The sequence below is a fragment of the Mus musculus genome, chromosome 18 (genome assembly GCF_000001635.26).
Source record: "Mus musculus strain C57BL/6J chromosome 18, GRCm38.p6 C57BL/6J".
In the NCBI taxonomy this organism is placed as follows: Eukaryota; Metazoa; Chordata; class Mammalia; order Rodentia; family Muridae; genus Mus; species Mus musculus.
This window is the reverse complement of record NC_000084.6, coordinates 67,573,127-67,594,549: the sequence shown is the minus strand read 5'-3', so window position 1 is coordinate 67,594,549 and position 21,423 is coordinate 67,573,127. Positions and strand designations below refer to the sequence as shown.

At 42.4% G+C, this 21,423-nt stretch overlaps 1 protein-coding gene across 12 annotated transcripts in view; it reads left to right on the top strand.

Moving 5' to 3' along the window:
- Spire1 (spire type actin nucleation factor 1) overlaps positions 1–21,423 on the top strand; it is a 124,602-nt gene that overhangs the window by 18,261 nt on the left and 84,918 nt on the right. For 9 of the 12 annotated variants that reach the window (XM_006526206.2, XM_006526205.2, NM_194355.3 and 6 more), the window contains exon 2: positions 6,691–6,725. The exons of 2 other annotated variants lie outside the window; for them this stretch is intronic. In XM_006526206.2, coding sequence (XP_006526269.1) covers positions 6,691–6,725 — 35 coding nt within the window. Of the gene's footprint in view, positions 1–6,690; positions 6,726–20,369; positions 21,087–21,423 lie in introns of those variants that run through there. One more of the 12 variants, XM_030250588.1, reaches the window with a different exon arrangement.

Genomic DNA, 21,423 nt, shown 5'->3' with positions numbered 1-21,423 from the left:
ACATTTCCCCTCCAAATTCTCCTTTCCCTTGAAATAACATAGCATTAGAGCGCAGGGGGTTTGTTAGTTTTTAGGTTTCTTTTATGAAATTTAAGCAATGTTTGAATTATTTTTACTAGGGAAAATTTTAATTCAAATTGACATGGGTTTGGTAAAAGTACCAGATTCTCTTCTCTTTGTCCTCTAACTCAAGCAAGACAGTGACGGAGACAGGAGGCTCTCTAGAAGCTCATAGGTCCAGCTAGCCTGTCTGATGCAGGAGTGGACAAGTGCCATAGAGTAGTTTGGAAGAGTCTGGGCCAACATTATTCTTGGAAGAGACTGGGAATGCTGGGCCAGGTCAGTAGCTCGGGCAACTGGTTGCAGTCCTTTGATGATCCATTTTATTCATTGGTACCGCCTCATCTGTGAAAATGAGGACTCTAACTGGGAGTTCGAAGGTCTGGGGTTTAGAGCAGCAGATATGCATATAAAGCAGGTGTGAGTTAATTTTAAAGAATTAATGAGATCGTTCACCTAAACTTATTATTTAAGCAAGAAAACTGGTGAAGAAAACGCATGTGCCAGAGGGCAGTGGATCTGATGTTGTTCTTTCTTCTTTATGGGGGCCTGAGAAGAAGCTTGCTGCTATATGTAGTCTTTGCTTACCAAGAAAACCAGTTTCCATCCATGTCATAATCTGACATTCCTAGCCATCCTTAAGGATCTGTATAGTGGTATTGTCTATCAAAAAGGAAAAGGATTTGATGAAGTAACAATGATGAAGTTATGGTTGTTTCTTATGTCAAAGGCATGCTTTTGGTAGGGGAAATGAATTCTAGCTAATGAATGCCTAGTTTTACAATCCTAACTTTTGATTTCTTTTTTTGTTTTGTTTTGGTTTTGTTGTTTTTATTTTTGAGACAGAGTTTCCCTGTGAAGACCTGGCTGTCTTGGAATTCACTCTGTAGATCAGGCTGGCCTCGAACTCAGATCTGCCAGCCTCTGCCTCCTAAGTGCTGGGATTAAAGGAGTGACTTGACACCCAGCTAACTTTTAATATATTAATAGGGAACTAAAATATAATGATATTCATGGATGGATCCCAGGTCCTCGGTGGCCATAATCCTTTAGAAATTCAAGTTGCATTAGGTTGCAGGACGTTTTTTAACTACTAAATGTCAGCCTGTTCATTCTTCAAAACCGTTTCCCCCTTTGTATTAATGTGATAGCTATCTTAAATCTCACCCCCCCCCCCCCCCCCCCCGCCTTTGGAGACAGGGCCTGCCTGGAATTTGTAACTGTAGCCCATGTTGTTGGAGAACTCAGGACAGTCCTATTATTAAGAGTTAGTTAGCTGCTATGCTTGTGCAGAGAAATTGTGTGTAGTGCCTCACACTAGATAAACACTCATTTTGCCACTGAACTATATCCTCAACCGCTTCAAATTATCTTTTGACTCCTCTTATGTTTCATAACCCTATCTCTACCTGGGCTGCTTCCCCTTTCCTCTGATGACAGCCCCTTCCTGGCTGGCCTATGCTTGCACTGTGTTCTTCTGGACAAGTCAGCTCACCCTTCGAATTTTCTTTTCTTTTTCTTTTTTCTTTTTTTTCTTTTTTGAGACAGGCTCTCACTGTAAAGCTATATAGCCTTGGATGACCTGGAACTTGCTGTGTAGACCAGACTGGCCTCACTTATAGACTCTCCCCACTTCCCCTTCCAGTGCCGGATTACAGGCATACACCAGTGACTCTTAACTAGCATCCTCTTGTGCTTAATTAAGAGCACACTTGAAGGTGGGGGCTCTGTGGTCTGCCTGCCTTGCCTGCCTTTCCCAGCACACTGTGCTACCTGCCCACCAGGTATCCAGGACTCAGGTTCCCTTCTGGTTCTCCTGCAGGCTCCTCTCTGTTTAAATATCAGGAGGGCTTGCCTGGTTAACCTGAATTGGGTCATTTTTTGTTACTTTCTTTCTCTTCCTTTTGTGCCCCCAGTAGCATATTACTAGTTGTCATCCTTGTCAATTTTTGTCTACCTTTACTAAACTGCAGGTGCTGTAAGGCAAGGGCTAAGTTTGACTTGCTCTCTGAGTGGTGATGTTTATACAGGGTGTTTTGTAGATGTCCATGGTTTTGTGAAACAAAGGAGGGGATAGACTTGTTGGCGTGCATCTATTGGGAGCTTTCAGTTTTAGCATAAAGGAGGACATGCTTACACATGGTCAGGTGGGTCTAACAGTTTGAGTTGAATCACATCGGAAAAAAATTAGTGATTCTGGGCCATTTAGTATAAAATTTTTGGAAACTGTTATTTTTGTGGGTATACCTTGCTTCTTTTTAGTCAACTAATTTGCATCCTATTGATAATATGTGACTGACAATCCAAGGAGTATGATGAGGTTTGTTAATTATCTAGTAATATTGATCTACATAAAAATCTGATTTTTTTTCCCTGAAACTATCTTAAATTCTACCCACAGGTTGTGTGGTTCATCAACATTTATAGTTGTACTGGCATGTGTGTGAAATGTGTAATATCTAATCCTGAGCAGCCAGATTTAAGGGGACCAATTACGAGCATTCACAGAAATGTTCTTCTTGGGACTTTCGGGGCATATTGGGTAACTGGAGTTTTTTTGGTCATTAACATTTAAGGTTCAAAATATCTGAAAGGGCTGGTGAGAAGGCAGCTGCTATAGATGCTTGGTAACAAGCCTGATAACCTGAGTTCTAGCCTGAGAGTCACATGATAGAAGGAGAGAAGCAACTCTTGGGCATGGGGAGTGGTCCTCTGACCTCTACACATGGCCTGTGGCGCGTGTGTACACACACAAATAAATGAATACAAATTTAAAATCTGTAAATGTCTCGTAAAGATAGGAGGGATTGTTGTTTGTTGTTTTTAATAACAGGCATTGTCTACCAGGTTACTTTGTTACTTAAACCCGTTTGTATCACTTTATAAGAGGATAGGATTTTTTTAAATTGCTAGGCCTTGAGAGGATCTTATTTTCAGAGTAGATCTTTTACATTTAGTTAAAAATATAGGTTTGAGCCAGGCAGTGGTGGCGCACGCCTTTAATCCCAGCACTTGGGAGGCAGCGGCAGGCGGATTTCTGAGTTCAAGACCAGCTTGGTCTACAGAGTGAATTCCAGGACAGCCAGGGCTACACAGAGAAACCCTGTCTTGTAAAACCATATATATATATATATATATATATATATATATATATATATACACATATATATATGTATATATATATACACACACATACATATATACACACATATATGTATATGTATGTATGTATATGTATATGCATATATATACAATACACACACACACATATATACATACATATATATATATATACACCACACACACACACACACACACACGGGTTTGAAACATAGTCATGATCCTTACAGCTGTACATACAGAGCTAAGTTTTTTACTTTCTGAACAAATCAATCCAATTTTTTAAAAGAATTTTGAAATATTTGAAAACTTAATGATTATATACCATTTCAGATTTTATTTAATATCTGTTCTAAATGTACCAAATGTAATTATTACTTGATTGAAAGAGCTAATTTACTATGATTATAATCTGAAGACTTAAGACCTACCATAGTTTAGATTATTGAAAATGTAGAAAGAGGAAGCATGGTTTTTTGGGTTTGAGAGGGATTCCTTCAGTATATTTCATCAGTTTCTCTGATGAAACATAAATCCCTTACTTACATTATCCTGGCAGGCTCGAGCAGAAGGTGTTGGAAGGGAGCAGTTTATGTGCTAGAGCAGCCTGCAATCCCATCCCCCCCCACCCCCCGCCCCCATCAGTAGCAATACAGAACATGGAGCGAAGCCATGCCAGCAGGTATGACAAAGCTAGGGGAGCCCTGGAATATCCCTGTGGCCCTCCCACGTGTGTGTTGACATGAGAGTGTGTGTCAGTCAGTAGTCACCTCAGGCTTCCCATTGCTCACTGTGAGTGAATGGATTATGCAGTCATGTCCAAGGCCCTCCTAGCTCTGATGACAGGCCGTTGGGATTCCCGATTCCTGGGTCAGTTCCTGGGTGTGGAGTTGGATGACAGAGTTTTGGAGGTGGCTGGGAATTTTGTGCTCCCAAGCTGGATGCTTTCTTGAGGTGCTCAGCAGTTTGTGTGGGATAAGCAAGTGCAGTTGCACACAGAGTTTTTGGTATTCCTAGAGAAGAGTTGTACCCTTGGGCTTTTCCACCCATGTGCCAGTTCCCCAACAAGCTTAGTTTTTTCTGAATATGCCTAGGCCATAGCTTTGGCTTCTTCCCTGACTAGCTTGTAAACTATTCTCTGCCTGCCCACGAGCGCACACACACACTTGCTTATAGGTCATCAGCTTCCAGGTGATGCGGCTACACAGCGCCCAAGAGATGATCCCTACAAGGGGTCTTTGTATCTTTAGTTTTGCATCAGAGGTGATTAGAAGGAATCGAATTTCAGCAGCTATGCTTTTTAACACCATGCAACAATTCCCCTTAAGCACTTTATTATTTTCAGGTGCAAAGACTTGTTCACAGATTCTTATAGCTGTCCTAGCCAGAGTCAGCCAGTCTCCTGAGGGTTCCTGAGTGTGCTCAATCAGGTGGGAAAGGCTCAGGTGTGCCTTTGCAAAGTGGAGTTCTCCCATTTTTTGGTGGACAGAGCTAGTTTTTCAAGTTTGGTGATACCTCTAGTCCCAGATCAGCACCTAGGGCTTCCTCTCCTTCCCATAGGTTAGGTTTGTATGCTGTCAAATAGCACAAGCCACGACAGCTAAGTTCTGGACCAGTCTGCATAGCCAGGCCTTGTCTCAAAAAATCAAACAAGAAAACCCGAGTTGGTATAGGTTTGTGATAGTTGTTTGTTTGCTTGCCTTTTGGGTGGGGGGCGCGAGGGCAGGGTGTTATGTAACTCAGGCTGGCCGCAGGCTTCACTGTATTGCCAGGGATGAGTTTGGCCTTTTGACTCTCTGACCTTCATCTCCCAAGTGCTGGAATTACAGGCATGAACCATCACATCTGGTTTACACAGAGTTGGGAATTGAACCCAGGGCTTTGTGCAAGCGCTCTACCAACCAAACTACATCCTCATCCCTTAGTTCCAGAATTTTTGTGATTCTTTCTTCCTTAAGAGCATTCTTATTGATGATGTGATCCATGTACTCTTAAAGATGCTGCTTTTATTTGTGCCATGATTTGGTGTCCTGTCCTCTCCTGCAGAGTAAAGTACTCAGTAAATGTTTCCCACAGACATCTGTGTCCTGCTTTGAGCTGTTTCTTTCAGTATGCTTTTAAGTAAACTCATTACCAATTACAGGAGTCCTAGCTCCTGTGAGTAATGTACCTAAGTATTATGGTCTGAACAGTTTTAGGACTATGTAAATATGTACATCACCATTCGTGAATGTAACTTTATGTTAGCCACAAACTTATGTCATATATTTAGCAAGTCCCACATGCTATATAAAAGCCTTATAGTAAATCAAGGTCATTTTATACATATGTTTATGGAGTTTTTATTGCTTGTATATAATTTATATCTTACAAGACCTAAGGTTCCCACTTTCTTTTCTTATTTCAGCTACTGCTTTATAACATTTAGGATTATATTAGGATTATTAGATGTTAAGGAATGGTTTCAACTTTATACAAATAGATAAATGTGAAAAGAGTAGAGATAGGAAAAATTAAAGTTTCCACAACCCAATGTAAAGTTATTATCAGTTCTTTTTGTTTAAATAAATGACTGTCTTCTGAAGTAGCTACTTTTATTTTCAAAGTATGATTTTGTCTCAAATTGACAAAGTATATGGTTGTACAAGTTCTTGGGTTTTATGTTTTACTGATGAGAACAAATACTAGTATTGGTAGAGCCAGTTGCTGCTCAGTTCTTTGATGTAGGTTGTTTTGACACAAGGCCTCACTCTAGTTCACACTGGCCAGAAAGAAGCTCTAGATACTCCTGCCACAGCCGGTGAGTCAGTGAGCCAGAGTGTGTCTCTTTCTCTGTGTTGTCTGTATTTTTGAGACATCGTGTAGCCCGGGCTAGTCTGGAACTCACCATGTAGACCAGCCTGGCCTTGAACCCACAGAGACCGACCTGCCTGCCTGTGGAATTGGAAAGTATATCACCATGCCCAGCTTTTTTTTTTTAATTCTTTTGATCATGAATGCAGGTTGGGTGGTGGTGGTGGTTGTTTTTAGACAGGGTTTCTATGTGTAGTACCCCTGGCTGTCCTGGAACTTGCTTGCTTTGTAGACCAAGCTGGCTTCAAACTCATACTCATAGAGCTCTGCCTGTCTCTGTCTCAAGAGTGCTGGAATAAAGGCCCGTGCTACCATGCTTGGCTACGCAGTCCTACTGTATTTTAAAACTCTTTTTTTTTTTTTTTTTTTTTTTTGGGGGGTGGGGCAGTGAGGCAGTCTTACCAGTCCTGGTTGTCCTGGGCCCAGAACTTAGAGTTCTTCCTTCTCCAGCTTCTTGAGTTCTGGGATTCTGATTGTGCAGCCAGCTTGGTGACTGAGTGAACCAACAACTTCGTATCTGCAAAACAAAACGAACAAAATTCTAGCACTTAGTATTTTCATGTTTAATAAAGCCTTGGCTATAGTTGCTTGAATAGATTATCCATGATTTAAAAGCCCACAATCATTTGAAAGTAACTTTTTGCATTTTTATTACAGGTCAATTGGGATATTCACATTGTACAGAAACAGAGGTAAGAGAAATATACAAATATTTCTGTAAATCAGCTTATACTTTTTGGCGTGACTTGAGCAGTGAGCTTTTGCCGTGGGTTTCTCGGTTTTCAGATAAGGTTATATTGAGAGCAGACACGTATCATCTCTGTCCAGGAAGAACAGATGTGAAAAGAATCAGTTACCTGTCCACTTGTCTGTAGCACTAGAAGAAACAGCGTAAACATAGGTTATTTCCTGCGTTTGTAAAATTACTTACCATCTAGAGCCCTGAATAAGAAATATTGTATTTTATTTTTTCGTGATATAGCCTGGTATATCATAACAATAACATGCTTGAGTATGAGAGCCTCCACAGTTCTTCCTTAGTAGAACAAAAATTAGGACATGGACACTGCTCCAGTGAGGAGAATAATGTGAAGTGCTGGGATTAAAGGCTCACACCACCACTGCCCAGCTTGCTTGGTTACTTCTAAAAGAAGGTTCATGATTTTAAAATAATTTCGATGATATTATTCCAGATTTTTATGTGAAATTTCATGTGATTGTTTGTATTCCTTTCAAGAGTGGCATTAGATGCCAGGCTGCCTGTATGTGTGCCATCCTATCTGGTAGCAGAGCGCCATCCTTAGACTAGAGTATCACCAGCCCTGTTAATGCCTAAATAGTCAAGAAATTGTGTGTCTACTTTATAATGCATCTGGATATTGATAATGGCTTTCAGTAAATTTTAACTTAGTTTATGTAAAATGCAAACTTTCTTAAAATGTTATTACATAAACAAAACCAAATAGTACATTCTTTTAAAACTCAATTTGTTTAAATTTATATTTCCTACTCAACTTTAAAAGTACAAATAACATTTTCTAAATTAGTTTTTTAAATGGATTAAAGTGTACCTCGGATTTTTGATGTGTCTTCCACACACTCTAAGGAGTAGGTCCAGTCTGAGCAGAAGAGAGAAGTTTTGTTGTAGTTTCAGGGTCTGTGAAATTTTACATGATGCATTTTTTCATCCCAGACCTTTGTCTATAAAATATTTAGGATAATTTCTGTTAAACTCCTAGGGTCATGGAGCTGTAAAGAGAGGGTATATGTGGAATATGTCATTAGCTCCCAAGGCTCTGTTGTAAGCTAAGCGTATACTGACACAGTCTACACCCGTCTGCATTTAGTACTGAGTGTAGTCCTGGTGCAAGGCTTGTCCTAAGTCTCATCATCCTGTCCCGTTGCACTGCCATGAGGTCAGCCTGGCTTAACACTGTTTCCTGCCTGCGAGGATGACTCTCAGATACTCGCAGAAGCAAGCATGAACTGGCTGTCCATTCTAAGGCCATTAGAGGTTTAGAAAGTTGTAAGGAAAAAAAAAAGGTTCTTATAATAATTTTTGTTAAACAATAGGTTTTTTTCTGCCTTAAAAGTGTTGCAGGTTAAAGTGGTTAACTTAGTATCTTTAATTTTTGTTTTGATTTCTAGCATTGTGAACATTAGTAGTTTCCATGGTACATCACTAATTGCTCCTCCGCAGCAATTACTATTATTTTAAAGAGGTTGGAAAGCCAGGCACTGTTGGGTGAAGAGCACCTGCAAGTGCTACTGGCTCTGAGCCGGTGGAGTTGGGGGAAGAGAGGAAGCCAGAGCACTGAGGCAGCAGTGTGGCGTCCCTACGGGGAGGGGGAGGGACATATAAAAGCTAGGTTGCACTGGGCTACACGGATACTTTTGAGAGCCTGTCTTGGTTGCTGAATTGACTTTCTCTTAAGGAAGGAGACTCCCGTGTCCTAGTGTGAGGCAGAGAAGCCTTTTGTGCTCTTGGTGGAAAGTCCAGACTAAGAATGTTTGGAGCTGGCTGTGTCAGACTACATGTCTGAGCTAATGAGTGGGTGGAGCTGGTGTCAGGGTGGACGGGGTGATCCGTGCCCTCTCCCAGCTTTCTAGAGTCCTCAGCCACAGTGGGTTGCTGTGAAGGAGGGCTGGATGAAGATGAAACATGCCTTGGTGTAGCATGTTGTTGTTCTTCCTGGGAAGGGATCAGGGAGGTCCTGATTCCTAAGCAAGGTTCGTCATAGGCTAATGGAGGAAAATAAAATGACCTTTTCTGAGGCTGGAAGAGCCTGATCAAAACAATGTAGTCAACATCTGTCTACCAGGGGCCATAGCCTTAAAGAAAACTGGCTCTCCCTGTGCTGGTTAGGTTTGGCTTGTTGTTGTTGTTGTTGTTGTTGTTGTGGTTGGTTGGTTGGTTTTGTCATTTTGATGCAAGCTAGGTTCATCTGGGAAGAGGGAACCTAAATAGAGAAATGCTTCTATCAGATTTTCTTGATTAATGATTGGTGTGGGAGTGTCACTGGGCAGTGACATCCCTGGGCAGATGGTCCTCAGTTGTATAAATGGGCTGAGCGCGCCGTGAGGGGCAAGCCAGTGAGCAGTGTTTTCTGGGGTCTCTGCTTTAGTTCCTGCTCCAGGTTCCTGCTTGAGCTCCTGCCCTGACTCCCCTTCATGGTGGAGTGTAAGTGATAAGATGAAATAAACCCTTGTCTCAACGATAGAAAGCAAAACAGAATATTTCCCTAGCAGCTATCAATTGTCAATAAATCTTCAGCCAGAGGCAGGAGCTTATGAGCCCGATGTCCTCTCAGCCCATGCTGAAATGTCAATTGGCTTAATCTTGTGCAGGTCCTGTGCAGGCAGCCACAGCTGCTGAGGTCCTGAGTGAGCTGTCCTGTCCTGTCCTTTTCTCTGTTTCTCAAAGGCCTCCAGCTCTCACCTTTTCTGTGGTGCTCACTGAGCCTTGTAGGAAGAGTGTGGGATACAGACATCTCATTTATGGCTGAGCACACCACAGACGTGTGTTCCTGCGCTTGGACCACAGTATACTGTGCAAGAACGTTTCTCAGATGAGGACTGAAAGCACTGATCTGCTATGGGACATGGATTTAAAGGACAATTTGGTACTGTGTCTATTTGATGGAATATTAGTACGTTCTCTCCTAGTGCTCGTGAGCGCACTAGTCATGCATGAGTTTATGTTTAGATTACTGTACCAGGGCGCCGAGTTTCCTCCTGTGGGAAGGCCTTAAATGTAGTATAAAGTGCTGGCTACTCTAACATTCATGCTACTATTGCACCCACGAGGATATCCGTCTTGCCATATGCTGGTCATTATTTGTGCCCACAGGGTTCGCAGCTGGGTGAAAGTGTTGATGACATCCCTGCAGTGGCTTGTAGATCACTTTCTGGTGCCACCAGAGCCAGCCATTAGGGAGGAAGCCTCAGATCAGCACTAGCTTCATGTCCTGTGGTCAGTGTGTGTGGTGTCTTCAGCAGTAGGGTCTTACTTTCCATGAAGTGTGGGACAACAAGTAGGAGCAATGGCAGGATCTGGAATTGTTTGGGGTTATATCTTAGGGGACACACATACACAGTACCTCACCCCATTCCCATTAGTTTTTTGTTGTTGTTTTGTTGTTGTTTTGAGACAGGGTCTCTTTATATAGCCATGGTTGTCCTGAAACTCACTAGGTAGACCAGGCTGGCCTTAAAGTCACAGAGATCTGTCAGCATTTGTCTCCTAAGTGCTGAGTTTAATGGAGTATGCCACCATGCCCATCTGGTTAGTTTTTTGTTAACTTGATACAAGCTAGGTTCTGGGAAGAGGGAATCTAAATTAACATGTCTCCATCAGATTGCCTTTGGCAAGTCTGGGGTATTTTCTTATTAATGATTGGTGTGGGTAGTGCTACCCCTTGACATATGGTTCTGGGAAGATTAAGAAATGTAGCTGTTGTGAACCTGGGAATCGAGCCTGTAAACAGCATTCCTCCATGGCCTCTGCTTCCGTTCCTCCCTAGACTCCCTTCACGATGGACTGTAAACTGTAAGCAACAATTTTGGTCATGGTGTTTTATCACAGCATTAGAAACTTAGCTAACACAACCTCTCCCAGCTACTAAGGGGAGGTGTTCCAGCTGCACTGGACTTCTTATTAGGCAAACTCCTAATCTTCTGTGTAGTATAATTTTCATTTAATCCCCCCTACCCAGCCCCCATATGTGTGATGTGTGGTGTGTGGTGTGTGGTGTGTGTGTGTGTGTGTGTGTGTGTGTGTGTGTGTGTGTAGGAAGCTTATAAAACAGGAAGTTTCCTTTGCTGTTTTTCAGGTATCCTTAGTACTGTTTCTTTTCTGCCCTCTCCTCTGCCCTTGCTGGCCCCCATCCTCTAGTTTTTACTATAATTCCTTCTTTTAAATTTATTTTACTTGTGGATGTTTTACATTTATTTACTTATTTTGTGTGTGTGCTCACACATGTTTGCAGAGATCAGGGAAGTTTTTGAGAGTTCTTTCTCCTTCTGCTATGTGGTTTCTGGAGGATCAAACTCAGGTAGTCAGGCCTGGTGGCAGGCACCTTCAATCATGGAGCCATCTTCTAGCCCCTGTAATTTTCTTTTTAATACTTTTCCTATTTCATAGAAACCAAACTAAAATTGAGTATAAAGAAAGCCAGGAGAATACACAGAGAGTCAGGCCTTTTTCCTCAGGGAAGTCTGGTGCATCTTTAAATGAAGCGTTTTACCACATCTCTCCTTTTGGGGAGGTTTTGTTATTTTCAGTTCTGGGTATTTACCTCAGGCCCTGGCTCATGCTAAGCCATTGCTGTTCTTCGAAGCTATGCCTCAGCCACCTGGAAAATGTTTTCACACACTTGACTGCTAGTGTTCTCGGCATTGGAGTTTGTAAGAAAACATCCCTCGTCTTGTCCAGTCCTGACTTTTTTTGACTTTGAGATGGGGGTCTTGCTATATAGCCTAGGCTGGCCTTCAACTCACTGTGTAGCTCAAGATGGCTTTACCCACGCAGCTGTGCTCCTGCCTCAGACATCTGTATGTCAGGGCAACAGGGATGTGCCACTGTGCCAGCCTAGCCGTTTTCTTTCCTCATGGCCAGTTTTCTAGGGAAGTCTTTCGGATGGTTTAAATAAAAGCATGGTTTTCACTGTGTAGCACATGCTAGCCTATAACTCACGCCTGTGTCTATCTCCTGAGTGTTGGAGTTCAGGTATGTGCCATCATGCCAGGCTTCAACATGAATATTTAAAAATTTTAAATAGACAATTACATTTCCTCTACTTTTTTAGCTCTTAATTTAAAATTTTTTAATTACAATATAATTACATCATTTCCCTTCCCTTTTTCCTTTCCCCTGAACCCTCATGTTCTCTCCCTCCAAACCTTCCCACATACCCCTATTGCCTCTTAAATTTGTGGTCTCTTTTTCTTTTATTACTGTTTTTAACATACATATATACATGTATATGTATATATAAACACAAATATATGAATCCAACCCACTGAGTCTGTTTTATGTTGTTTGTATGTATATGATTTCAGACAAAAAAGACTTGTTTTTGAACATATAATTTACACACAGTGAACCTCACCCTTGTAAGTTGTTTCTCCCAGTGTTTTATGATTACATTCCTTTGTTAACCATCCTTATAATCAAATCCTATCACCTTTGAAACTGTCACCCCCATTTCTCTTTGTATTCCCCTTCCTAGCCGCCACCAGTCTCTGCCGCTCTTTTTAATGCTTTGAGGAGACCTACAGTCTCTCTTCCTAGAAGTAGCTCACAGCTCCAGCTGGTAACTTATAAACTTAGGAGTGGATGGCTGACCTGTGCTGCACTTGCCTCTGCACAGGCAACTCTGATTCAGGGTTAGGGAGAGCTTTTAATACTGCTATTTTACATGTTTTTTCTGCTACTGTTATTTAAACAGTATGTATGGATTGTAATCCTGGATGAAAATTGCTGGACACTTTTTTCTAGATTGTAACTTAATTTGTGATTTCTAGTTTCAGCTTGTTCCATTCTGTCTTGTATTGGCTGCTGCCAATTACCTAGCATGAGAGCCTTTTCCCTTTGGTAGGAAAGCAGCTAAATGAATAACTAGAACAGGCTGCTGTTCTTGTGCCGGATTGGCTATCTTTTAAGTGGACTAGGTTAATCTATTATATAACATGAGGTTAGGTTTTATCATTACTTAATCTTGATAGACTTGATTTAATTGGGCACTCATGGGTAGAGCTGATTGTAATCCACTCAATAGAAGAAAAACTGAAGGAAACTTAAGAACATTCATGCTTGTATTTTTAAAGGTTTATCTTTAATTATGTATGTATGTATGTGTGGGTGTGTGTTTGCATGCAGTGCCTGTGAAGGCCTGAGGCACTGGATTCCCTGGAGCTGAAGGTGTTCCAGGCTGTTGTGAGCCACCCTGGACTCAGGTCCTCTAAGAGAAGTGTGTGCTCCGAACCTGTCCACTCTGCAGTCCCTCATGCCTTAAACACCAAGTTCATGAATATCATAAATACCATCTGTAATGTCTATATTATTTTCACTCCTATATACATTTTTAAAAACTACTTGAGGGCCTACTGTGGTGGATATTGATAGAGACATTAATTTTAATAGCAAATTTACAAAGTTGATATTATAATTATTGACATTTGAGAGATAGGAACTAAAGAATAGGAAAGCATAGGAACTTATTAGTCTTTCTTGTTGAATTTATAACCACTTGGGAGGCACACTTGTGGATATGCTTGAGAGGATGTTTCTAGAAAGGTTTAACTGCAGAGGGAAGATTCATCTTAACTGTGAGCAGCATTGTCTCATGGGCAAGGCCCGAGGCTGTATGAAAAGATATAAAAAGATAAGGAGAAAGCAGGCTGGACACCAGCATCCATCTCCTTCTGCTTTCTATGAGTAGTGTGTCCTGCCACCTCGATGGACTTCTAACCTTGAGCCAGAATGAACCCTGCCTTTAGTTGCTTTTGTCTGGTACCTTGTTACAACCACAGAAGTAACTAAAACACTTACCCAAAGTTAGATGGTTAGTAGGTAGCAAATCTCATCACCTGCTTCCCGGTGTTGTCTTTATCCTGCTTGCTGTTACCTTCCTGTAATGCAGCTGCACAATGCTGGGGGTCATCTTAATGTCCCCCTTGGAACAATGAAATGAGTAGGTGTCTTCTTATTCCACAAATGTCTCTAACCAATCACAGTTCAGTTATGGCCTTTTGAAGCCAGGGACGCACATCAGCTTAAATGAAATTTTGCAAAGGGCATTAATGCATCCTGTGAGACCTCAGTCCCCATGCATTATCAGATGGGTGCAGGGGGATTTCTGTAGGAGTTTGTGAGATAGGCCAGTTCTAAATTATTCAGAATGATTTATCAATTGTCCTGTATGTTGAAATCCTCAGGGAAATTGGATCTATAATTCTAGGTCTTCCTTGGAGAAACTTAAATGTCTTAGGAAATGAACCAAAAAGTACATTGATATTAGTTTTTTGGACTTTCTCTCTTATGGTTATGGATAGCTTTGGGTCCATACTACAGTAGATGAAAATTTTTATTTCCTAATAGCTAAAGTAAATCACTAAAGGTAATAATATGTAGGGTTTGTTGCTTTAATGTAGAGTATAATGTTGGAAAGTGTATAAAGTATTTAGTCTTTTTTTTTTTTTTTTAGATTTATTTATTACATGTAAGTACACTGTAGCTGTCTTCAGACACTCCAGAAGAGGGAGTCAGATCTCATTACAGGTGGTTGTGAGCCACCATGTGGTTGCTGGGATTTGAACTTCGGACCTTCGGAAAAGCAGTCGGGTGCTCTTACCCACTGAACCATCTCACCAGCCCAGTATTTAGTCTTTAGCTAAATCTGTGCATTCCATTTGACCTCACCTCTGGCTCATGAATGCTCATTGACAGTTCGGTGTATACTGGGTTTTAAGTTGACATTGGATAATTCTTGGTTAATTTCAGAAATGATAAAAATATCACCTGATGAAAAAAAATAGCATTGAAAATGTAAACGAGGAAAATACCTAATAAAAAAGAAAAAGAAAAAAATATCTAATCTAGCCAGGCGTGGTGGCGCACACCTTTAATCCCAGTACTTGGGAGGCAGAGGCAGGTGGATTTCTGAGTTCGAGGCTAGCCTGGTCTACAAAGTGAGTTCCAGGACAGTCAGGGCTATACAGAGAAACCCTGTCTCCAAAAACAAAAACAAAACAAACAAACAAAAAATCTAATCTGAAAGAATATAATGTTTTTAATTAAAAAAAAAAATTCTAGCAGGGTAAAGTGCTTGCTACACAGGCCTGGGGGCCTGAGTCACACCCCCAGCACCTGTGGAAAACTCAGGCATGGGGTGCCTACCTGTGACCCTAGCACCCTGAGCTGGTGCTTTAGCTGGCAGTTGACTGGGAGATTACCTCTGTTCTTAGTCTGCAGTTCTTATGTGAGACCGCAGCGTGGCTACCCTCTTCCTCAGAGACAGCCAAGGAGAGGCTTGTCTGACACGGGGGAACATTGACTCTTAGCACCACATCTGCTTTGCTGTCTTCTGCTGTCTAGAAGCATATTACAGGTCTCATGGACATGGCTGTTAGATGTGGAGCCTACAAGGTCACCACAGAGTCAGAGTTCACAAACCATAGGCCATGCCTGTCCCTGCTGTAAGAGCACACCCTGCTCTTGGCAGCTGTGCAGGGACATGATCCAGCTGGATCCCTTAGCAGCTCTATGTCACCTGTACTCCTCAGCGGTCAGACTGTAAGGACAAAACGAAGGAACTGTTCTGGATGGAAGGAGGCTAAACAGACTTAATGACAACTACAGCTGATGGCACTGCTTAGGAACTCAGTCCCGAGGAGCGAGAGTTGACAGTTTAGTATGTTTTTGCATTATATTATATGGGCAGCAATTTTCCTGATATGGATAATTGTGCTGTGGTCATCTACAGTATGCCCTTAGTTTTAGAAAATAAAACTCTATAGTAAGTAGGTAAGAGGTAGGCATTACATGTGCTACTTTACTCTCAGAGGGATCTGAGAGAGGTAGGGAGAGGAGAGAAAGATACCTCAGAGGAGGCAGATGCGTAATTATAGATAAATCTGGTAAACAATAAATAGAAATCCTTAAGGACTCCTTTTAAGATGTTTCTGAAAGTTTAAAATAATATTAAAATAAACTTCCCCCAACTGACTTGAGGGACAAGGAAGTTGTCCTGGCAGTTGGGGTCTAGAGAGTCACTTGGGGCTGGGTGTAATCAATGCTGATCTGTCCGTCCCAGCTCTAGACTCTCAGGAGCTCCACCCCGAAGCCCTTCCTCTGCCCATTCCAGCCATCCTTACAGCTGCCCTTTCTCCTTGAGTCATATAAGTTGGTACAAACCAGGACTCACAGAAAAGTCTCCAAAGTAGTGCATAGAAACCACTAAAATGAGTGTTATTGCTAACATTGAAAGCTTTCCTGCATTATTAGTGAATTTGGTTGGTAGAGTTTGTTATTAAAAACCTGTAAGAGGTGCTTCCTGACACACTGACTGAGACAAATGCGGCCCGAGAGCAGGAGGAGGGGACAGCCCTTTCCTTTCCTTTTGTGGTCATTAAATGTCACTAGCCTTTGTGTCTTCTCTGAGGGAGATCTTAGAGGAAAAGCACTGTGCCAGGGGCTTAGGAGGACTCAAAAGGATCGGCTTCTGAGATACTGTGAGATCAGTTCTAGATTTCACATACCTTATCAACATGTCTGTATATGAATATTATGAATATGTCTAGTTGAGCTTAAAATATAATCAGGCCTGTGAGATGACTCAGTATAGCTACCTGCAGCTAAATGAGAAACAGTTTTCTATAGTTAGAAGAGCACAGTCATACCAAGCAAGTTCTAGAAACTACGTAAGTAATGTCACAGTTATTAGTTTCCACAGCTATTTCAGAATTTTGGAAAGCCTGTGATTTGATACCCGTTCCTTTGGTGACTCAGTCTAGTCTGTAGTATAAAAATGCAGAGTATTCAGACTCTGTGCCGGGCTCCGCCTGCAGGCACCAGCACAGGCCAGTTGTCTCTGCACCCACCACCTCATCCAGCTTCATAGAGTCCCTAGTAGATTCGACTGGGCAGGGCCTACACACCCAGCTATGCAGTAGTGTGGGCATGAGAACCACTGCATTCCATTCTTCTTTCCTTCCTTCAGTCTGCATATTTAATTAGACAGTGTCCTAGGTTGCTTTCTGTTGTCATAACACCAGCCAAAAGCAACTTGGGGAGGAAAGGGTTTAGATTGCTTACAGTTTAGAGTCCAGGGCAGGAGCACAAGGAAGAAAGAACATGGAGACAAGAACTAAAGCAGAGACCATGGAGGAGACTGCATACTTACTGGCTTGCTCTCAGCCTGTGTTCTGCTTCAGATACAGCCCAGACCCTACTGCCTAGGGATGGTACCACCCACACTATACTGTGCCACAGACATGCCCACACACCAATCTGATAGAGGCAATTTCTCAATTGACTTTCCTCTTTCTAGGTGCGTCAAGCAGTCAACCAATATTAGCTATCACAGACTTGTTGGAAAGTGCTGTCAAGAAATTAACTCAGCTATTTCAGGTCTTTGAGAGGTTCTGAAAAAGCAACTGAAAAGCTTATCCACTTTGCTCTTTGAGCACTGTGGATACAAGAGAAACCAGAACTGTTGGTTTATAATTGTTACTGGACAGCATTTCTTGTCCTCCTTGCTAAACATGTCTTTGAGGCAGTAAATTTTGTTTTGGATAAGACAGTCATTTAACAAATGCAGAACAGCCAGGCAGAGATGTACAGAATTGGCCTTTCCTTAGTTGTTGGTACCAGTTTAGCATTGGAAAGTGGGTCTGGCTCCTACCTGTCTAGGTGAGTCTTCAGCGCCTGTCACCTGCTCAGTACAGCCTTCTCTTCCGTGTTATTGCCTCTTGAGCCCAGAAAGGAGGACTGACCGGTGGTAAATGAAGCAGTAACTAAGTTTGAGTAAGGAGTGCTCAGAGCATATGAAAGGGCAGGAGAAGCAGGTCCTGCACCCCTGTGTCAGGAGATGTGATTGTGAATGCAACAGGGCTGTGGAGAGTGGAGCAGGGTTTGCTTATTCTACACAGTGAAGGGGTTGGGGGAGCTAGGAAGAGGTCAGTAGCATCCTCAATGGCTCACATCTGCAGTGAGCATGTATTTTGAGACAGGGCCTTGTATATCCCAGGCCAGCCTCTAACTTACAGTGAGATAATCTTGAAATTCTGATCTACTTCCCAAGTGGTGGGTGTCTTAGTTATGGTTTTACTGCTGTGAAGAGACACCATGACTGAGGCAGCTCTTGAAAGGACAACATTTAATTGGGGCTGGCTTACAGGTTCAGAGGTTCAGTCCATTATCATCAAGGTGGGAGCATGGCAGCATCCAGGCAGGCATGGTGCAGGAGGAGCTGAGAGTTCTACATCTTCATCTGAAGGCTGCTAGCAGAATACTGGCTTCCAGGCAGCTAGGATGAGTGTCTTATAGCCCATACCCATAGTGACACACCCACTCCAACAGGGCCACACCTTCTAATCATACCACTTCCTGGGCCAAGCATATACACACCATCATAGTGGGTTACAAGTGTGCCACCCTGCTCAGCTTATACTCTGGGTCAAACCTAGAACCTCTTTCACACTGGGCAAACACTGCCAACTGAACTACATTCCTAGTTTATAGTGACTTCTTAAGGAACATAGAGTCAGTTGTTAGGGAATTAATTACAAAAATCCTGTCTCCCAATTCTCTCTCTCTCTCTCTCTCTGTTATTTGTTAGTCATTTTAAATATTAAGGTTATTCAGATATGAACAAAACAGTATTTGTCTGGGAATATATGGGATTTTATCTAAGCTACAGATTTCCCCAAATGAAATTTTACTGTGAATATCTGTCACAAACAACACAAATCACCATGGCTTCTGTTGATTACTCAAATACTCCCCCTCAAACTCTGTAGGGAAGTATTTCCTCCTAGGCTTCTGTACAGTAAAATTTTAATACTCGGTGACTTGCCTTTTGTGTGTGCTGTATGTATATATTACTGTGTATTTTTAAGAATTGGAAGTAGGGTGATAAGAGAGAAATAGCTGTGACACAAGAAGGCTGAATAGACTGAGATCCTAGTACTTTCAAGGAGTTGGAGAGCCGAGACTAAAGGAGAGACGGGAGGTTCCTGTTTTATTGGACACATGGGACAGCAAAAGTGCTAACTGTCTTCCTTGGCTTTCCTAGAAGTCGATCTTTTTTCATTAACTTCCCTTTAAAGGGTGGGCACCCCAGCCTCTTTCTTTTTCTGAGCTCTTTGGGTGTACTTGAAAACTGTTCACAGGTAGCCAGACACAAGTGCACACCTGTTCTTGGCAACCCAGAACTCTAGAGTGGGAGCCGGTGGAGATAAGGACGCTCTTGGTTTGGCCATTGTGTCCTCCCAACAAGGGTGCCTTGTAAGGCAACTTGAGTGTATCAATACTACATTGTAGTTCTGCTTCATGTAATTGGTACAGTGTCTCCTCCAGCCCTCTCCCTAACTTTCTTCAGGTGACAAATAGGTCAAGGTGATTTGGGATAAATGTGACTCCCTGAGGTACATGAGGAAGATAGCAAGGGCGGGCTTCTCAAATGACAGTAGCCTCTGACCCCAGGACTCCACGGTTACCTCTCCAAGCCAGATAATCTCTTCTCTCCCTCACGTGTGTGTGTGTGTGTGTGTGTGTGTGTGTGTGTGTGTGTGTGTATGTGTGTGTGTGTGTCTGCACATGTGTGCATTTCTGTGTGGAGGCCAGAGGTTGACCTGAGGTCTTTTCCTCAGGCGCTTTCTACCTTGTTTCTGACACAGGGTCTTTGACTGGGACCTGAGGGGTGATGGTTTGGTTCTGCAGGCCAGCCTGTGAGCCCTAAGGCTCTGCCGGTCTTGGCTTCCTCCATGCTTACCAGTGTGCACCACCATGCTGTAGTTTGTAAATGTGTGTGCCAGGAAGCAAATTCATGCCCTTGTGCTTCTGTACAAGTTCTTTCCCAGCTGAGCTATGTACCTGGCCCTCCAGGTCACACTGTATTTACCTGTGTGTCTGTCACCTGACTGAGCTGTTTAAGGTCAAGGGCTGTGCTTCATCTGTCTTCATATTCATACTGCAGTGTGCAATATGAAGCAGGCCTTTGTTGAAAATTAGTTGCAGAGTCGTTTAAAAGCCACAGGCACAACCTTGACTGTATGGGAAGAGGGAAGGTTGAGAAAAGCTCGCACAAAACCCAGCCTTTCCCGAGACAGCTGAAGTTGGTTGTAAACTGCTCTTCCCCCTCCGCCTTCAGAGTGCTCAGATTACAGGCTTGCAGCACCTGTGCGCCCTCGGATGTCCCTGTTTGCCTGGCTCTGTGGTAGGGGGGCTGTATATAGTTTTACTTAATATTACTTAATACATGAAAAGAATTCTTTATTTTTTTTCCCTTTTTGAGATAGTGTCTCACTATCCAGCCCTGGTAGGCCTAAAACTTGATATGCAGACCAGACTGGCCTTGACTTTAGAGAGATCTGCCTCCCTCTGCCTCCTAAATGCTGAGATTAAAGGTGTGTATCAGGCTTTGTTTATATTAATTTTTATAGTGAAAAATGAAATGACTAGAAAATAAGCCATACACACCCCATCATCTCCAGTTCCACTCTTTAGTAATAAAACCTTTTAGCATTGTATATTTTCTTACTTTTTTCCTTGTGGGCATGGGTTATTATAAGAATTATGTTATATGTGAGCAGTACTGGTTTGTAACCAAATTTTTCACCTAATTTAGAGCCTCCTGATCTTTGCTTTAATGGTAGAGATTGAACATCCAAGCTGTTGGACAGGTGGATCAAATACATTTTTCTTATGATGAGTTTATTGGAGTTCAGTACTCTGTGTCAATTATTTTCTCTCTGTGTGTGTGTGTGTGTGTGTGATAAAATAGCATGGCCAGAAGCAACTTAAGAATTATTTTGGTTCCAGAGGGCTGGGTGTCCTTAATGGTGGGGAAGGTGTGGTGACAGGAGCAGGAAGCAGAGAGAGCTCCAACTGGAGTCTGTCCTCAGGGATGTACTTCCTTCAGCAAGGCTCCACCTCCTCGAGGCTGGAGAGCCTCCTTAAACAGTGCCAACAGCTGGGGACCGAGTATTCACATACAAGAGTTATGGGAACAGTTTTCATTTAAACCTCTGCACAGTCTCACAAACTAAGGCGCAACTGTGCTGTCGTTGAAAGATGGTGATTCTGACAAGGGTATTCTTAGGGTGCGGTGCAACTGTCAGACACCTTGAGGAACCCTGTTAGAGCTGCAGTTAGAAACCACTGGGAGCCTCTGCTGTACAAGGTGGGCAGCACCGCCTGCTCAGAGAAGATACAGTGGAAGGCAGGCTGGGCCTGGAGTCTGCAAACTGGTGATGTAGTTTACGCTGGGCTATGTGTGTGGATTTTGAGCAAGTCATTTAACCTCTTTTTGCCTTCTGTTGAACAAAAGGTGTGTTCTTTGAATATTTTTTCTGGTGTTCAAACATACAAAAAGATCAAATGAAGAAATATGCAAATGGAGAAATATGCAAATGAAAACTAGGCTTATGCCTTTTTCTAAAAATGTACTCTTGAGTTGCAGCTGGAAATTGCCTTCTCACCACTCGTTCCTTCCCCTGCAGTCCAAAGCCAGGCTGTTGCCGCGTCTCCTGTCACTCCGCAGGCTCTTTCGGTGGCTCCCATCTCCTTCTGTAAGAGTGCTTACAGGATTTACCAGACTTCACTGATCCACACCCAGGCTTCTCAGCTCTTACTCATTTTTTTTGTACACACTAGCTGCCTTCCAA